This window comes from Alexandromys fortis, unplaced genomic scaffold (genome assembly GCF_014885135.2).
Source record: "Alexandromys fortis isolate MF-2015 unplaced genomic scaffold, M_Fortis_MF-2015_v1.1 scaffold_88, whole genome shotgun sequence".
Taxonomy (NCBI): domain Eukaryota; kingdom Metazoa; phylum Chordata; class Mammalia; order Rodentia; family Cricetidae; genus Alexandromys; species Alexandromys fortis.
In genome coordinates, this window is record NW_026067961.1 from 6,569,128 (window position 1) to 6,574,034 (window position 4,907).

At 48.5% G+C, this 4,907-nt stretch overlaps 1 protein-coding gene across 1 annotated transcript in view; it reads right to left on the reverse strand.

Annotated features, from left to right (window-relative positions):
• Positions 1–786: 786 nt before the first annotated feature.
• Positions 787–4,907, reverse strand: part of Mtor (mechanistic target of rapamycin kinase) — a 101,319-nt gene continuing 97,198 nt past the window's right edge. The window contains exons 55-58 of the mRNA XM_050153143.1: positions 4,758–4,838; positions 4,417–4,497; positions 2,201–2,306; positions 787–1,700 (exon numbers count right to left, since the gene is read on the reverse strand). Of these exons, the coding sequence (XP_050009100.1) occupies positions 1,685–1,700; positions 2,201–2,306; positions 4,417–4,497; positions 4,758–4,838 (284 nt within the window). The 3' untranslated portion in view covers positions 787–1,684. The remainder of the gene's footprint in view (positions 1,701–2,200; positions 2,307–4,416; positions 4,498–4,757; positions 4,839–4,907) is intronic.

The following is a 4,907-nucleotide window of genomic DNA, read 5'->3' on the forward strand; positions in this document are numbered from 1 at the left end:
GGGCACCGGATCCGCACAACCACCCTTCACTCCATGCCATTGATTTCCTGGGTGGCCCAGAACCTTGGCCACTCCCTTCCATCTCAAATCCTAACTCAACCCCTTAACTTACGCTCTGTTCAGCCTTTGCCAAGAACAGGTGCAGCCACTCCTACCCTCCAGCCTTCAATGCCCAGCTTCTGCGGGCTCTCAGGCTCACCAGGAAGGCGGGCCTGCTATCCTAAGGCTACACCCAATGGGGACTTTGTCTTCATTTGCTCACTGGTGTTGGTTTGAGACAGGGTCTCACCCAGTCCAGGTTGGGCTTACACTCGCTCTTAAAGCCCCTGTCCCTCCTGGAAACACTTCCATCTCCGTTTCTTTTCTTTTCTTTCTTTCTTTTTTTTTTTAAGATTTATTTATTTATTATGTATACAACATTCCGCCTCCATGTATGCCCACATGCCAGAGTAGGGCGCCAGATCTCATTATAGATGGTTGTGAGCCGCCATGTGGTTGCTGGAATTGAACTCAGGACCTCTGGAAGAGCAGCCAGTGCTCTTAACCTCTGAGCCATCTCTCCAGCCCCATAAAAATTGTTTTTTCAAGACAGGTTTCTCTCTAGCCCTCTCTGGAAGGTAATGATACAGACTCCCTTGCCTGGATCCCTTTTTCTTTTGTGCGAGGCTGGGAAACAAACCTTGGGCCACTGCCTATTAGCTAGTGGCCTACCACTGAGTTGTATCCCCAGTGACAGAATTTATAAAATAATTACTAATAAGAGCCAGTCATATATATATATATATATATGTTTTTAAAATTCTGATGTCATTTATTGGCACAAAAATTACTCAGATACAACATGGTGTCTAGATGTGGCTTCACTTTATACTTTTGTGTATTTAGTTGGATATTTGCTTTGCTCAGAGTTCCCGACCTGTTCTAGTGTGTCTAACCCTCTGTGATCAGCACCTCCACGACAGCACTTGTGTTGTGAGCCCCTGTTCCAAACACAATGTACTCATCCCTCTTCCAACACAGCAGGGACGATGCACCCCCTTTGCACTGGGATCCGTGGCACACCTGCTCACACGTGGTGGCCTGGTGTCTGAGCAAACTGTCCTCCTGGAAGGTCAGGTCTTGTGACTTCAGCATCATGGGGTCAAGCAGAAGACAGATCTCACCCACTTTGGCCCATCCTGCAAACGTTGCCACTGTTGCCCAGGAACTGGTGAGGTAACAGGATGGGTGGAGTGCTGAAGTCTGCATCACTGTGTTGGAGCCCCTGGTCCGTGTTCTCCAGGCCGCGGGCATACCTGACTGTGCAGAGTCCACTGTCCCTGGGTTGAGAGAATGGACTATATTTTTCTGCAGGAAATGCTTGTGATGAGTTCTCTTGTAAGTCAAGTCAAAACCCGTATTTTTAGTTACCCATCATCTTTCCCCCAAAATCGAAGGCTTGGTTTCTGTAGGATTTCTGTGTTTCACTGTCTGGGAACTGAATCAAGCCTTGTGTTTCTGACAGTCTTTTCAACAGCAGCTAGGAGGTTGGTTCAGACCAACTTTGAATATACAGTAGTTCTTTTCATATACAGTTCAAAATATTTAACAAAGTCCAACTTTATGCCCTTGGATTCAGTCCACTGGAAGCACAGACCAAGGTACAAAAGTGTCTGAGGAAATGGTGTGGTTTGCCAGGCTCCGGTTACCAGAAGGGACACCTAGGAAAGGGGACAACAAAGGCCGTCATCAGAGGTCTTCCAAGCTTTAGCCTCCTGCAGAGAGCAGGTCTGATTTCTGCCCAGACACTCCAGGATTCTCAACCTTTCCTCTCGCCATTCTCTCTCGTCACTCCCTGGCTCCTGTGCCCTTCTGCACCTCTGGAGCGACAACAAAAATCCAAAAGACCTACAGCCCAATCAGGCGCCCTTCCCACTCTGAACCATGGCTCTCAAAGCCATTTTAACTTCCAAATGCAGATGTGCATTTCTCAGGTTTCTCCTGTTAGAGAAGGAGCATCTGAGAGCCACAAACTTGTACACTAGAGACACTAGCCAGGTCTGACTGCCCTGTATGGCCACTCCACCACACCGTCTTTGGTCCTGACTGCTTGTTTATTTTTAAGACAGCGTTTCACCACTGTAGCTCTGGCTGCCCTGGCCCTGAAGACATCTGCCTCCCCTGCATCCCCAGTGCTGGGATAGAGGCCACTGAAGCTCACCAGCCAATGTAGCACTGGCAGAGGTTTTCATGGGATGTCGCCTGCTTGATGAGCAGCTCCACTTGGGTTGGAACATCCAAGGTGTCGTCATGAGAGAAATCCCGACCTAGGAAGCAGAAGGAGAAACGCTGTCATCCGAACCTGATATCAACAACTGCCATGTTCCTGTGTGGCCCCACCGTCTATGCAGCCACAGGAAGTCAACTCTTGCTGGAGCGGGAAGGACAGACCACTCCTGCATTGACTTCAGTGTCATCTGCACGCACAGGGGTTTCTTATAACAGAACCCGTTCAAAGACGGTGAAGACATCAGAGATATGGCTAATGGAGCTGTTCCAAGATCTGATCTGAAGAGTGAACAAGGCCGTCCAGTTTGAGCCCGCCATCCGTGTTCCTACTGGACAGTGAGGACACTGGCCTCACACAGACTCTGCAGCCTGGCCAGCCAACACAGCTTCTTTGAAAACCTGCCTGATTTTTTGTTTGTTTGTTTTTAAAGAATTTTAAATTTTACGTGTATGAATGCTTTGCCTGTATGTCTGCACGTATGCCATGTGTGCCCTCGGAGGTCTGGAACTGCAGTCACTGATGGTCATGATCCACCATATGGGGGCTGGCAATCAACCGTTAACACTTGCTCTTAATCAGAGTCATCTCTCCAGGCCTAACATGCCTCTTTTCTTTTCTTTAACACATAAGTATTTTGTTGTTACAGTTTTTTGAGAGAGATCTTAGGCAGTCAGAAATGGCCTGAATTATGTAGCTGAGGCTGGTCTTGAATGTCCAATTCTCCTGATTTCCCAAGTTGTCTACCGCTGTAACCAGTTTCTTCCCTTCCCTTCCTTTCCCTTCTCTCCCCTCCCCTCCATTCCGTTCCTTGTTTTCTTGGAACTCATTGTATAGCCTAGCCTAGCTTCAAATTCCCAGTAACCCTCCTGCCTTATTCCCCTTCTGGAATGCAGGTGTGAGCCACCACACCTAGCTGGCAAAGCGCCTTTCTAGTACCGCCAGGTCTGTTAAAGTCTCCCCAGTCTCCTCTACTTCTCACCCTGGCCAGATGCCCTCCCTCCGATGTTTTAGTTTTGGGCAGTTTGCATCAATTCCCTCTTCTCCCCATCTCAGGAGTTCCTTCCTCTCCTCCGACCACCCTGCCCTGTGCTCAGGGTCCAGTCCTCCTGCTCTCCTTCAGGTCTGGAGTACGATTACTTAGTCTTTGTTCAGCTCCAAATAAACGCTTGCTTTCTTTTATAAGTTACCTTGGCCAGGTGGTGGTGGTGCACACCTTTAATCCCAGCACTCGGGAGGCAGAGGCAGGCGGATCTCTGTGAGTTTGAGGCCAACCTGGTCTACAGAGTGCGTTTCAGGACATCCAGGGCTACACAGTGAAACCCTGTCTAAGAAAAACAAAACAAAGCTGCCTTGGTCATGGTGTCTTACCACCAACAACAGAAAAGTAACTATTATACTCCTCTGTTTGTAAACTTGAACTCCAGTTATGTCCTTAGTGAACGTTTCTGGAATTTCCAAATTAAACTGCCATCACAAGGCACACAGCCTCAGATGACTCTCCTCTGTTTAGTGACAGTGTTCACCCTTAGATTCTGAGCCCTGAAAAGCCAGGGAAGCTGTTTGTTTCTGCTGCTGTCGCTCCTTTGGCATCTAGCACAAACAGGTGCTTGATTAAGCAAAACTGGCTCTGAGGCCCAGAGCCTGGAACCCTGTTTCCTAGGGTGTTCACATCCTCTGTCAGGGCTTCTGCCATTCAGATGGAGAGTTCAGAGGTCACACAGTCGGTGAGTGTGAAAGAGCGCTGGCTTTCTGGCGCCCACTCATGTAATAACCCACCCAACAGAAGAAAGAGGATCAGTGGGAATTGGCAGCTGCTTTCCAAAATCAAACATGCCTCTTCTTCCATCCTTCTACTGCAGTCCACATGGTCCGGCACCCACCAGCATCTCACCATGAGGCCAGTAACTTGCCTATGGAGTTGGCTGGTTCTGGAATCCATCCAGATTCCAAAAGAGCTTCCCTCATGCCCAGAGTGAATGAGGTTAAGAGACCTCAAGTGAGACCAAGGGTCTTTAGCAAGAGGAGCGCACTGTGCCTGAAGTCACTCAGGAGCCACGTGGAACTGACTCCTAGGACAGGGGCTGGCTACCCACTGAGAGAACACTCCCCACATCAGGCTTTGTGTCCCTTTATCCCCAAGCACTCACCAGTAAGCTTATCTCGAACCCTGTTAATAATCTGAATAGCTTTCTTGTTTAAGGCCTCTGGTTTCACCAAACCATCTCCAACTGAAAGACACAAGAGTAGAAGCAACAGGTCCAAGGCTGCCCAGCTGTTATGAAACACATGTTTCATAACATAACATGAAATGTTGAGCATTCCTGTGCATGTGACTCTGTCCTCTGCACACAGTGCGGAATTCATGGCCCTTTCCTCTCCAAGGCAGCACTGTTGCTCGCCTTGTCGACTTCTTTCTGGCTGTGGCTCAGTGTAGCTGCTGTCTGTGCAATGAGCTTGTCACTGCTGCAGCTCCTCAGCGTGGACTTACTGAAAGAGTGGATGGATTCTGGCACCGTGGTTCCTGCTTTCTTATGGGCTGGTTCTCCAAGTTCTACACCATCCAAAATTTCTAAGATAAACCAAAAAAAAAAAAAAAGCCTCAATTAGTAGAAGTTAGTAGGAGAGGCAAATACTAAGA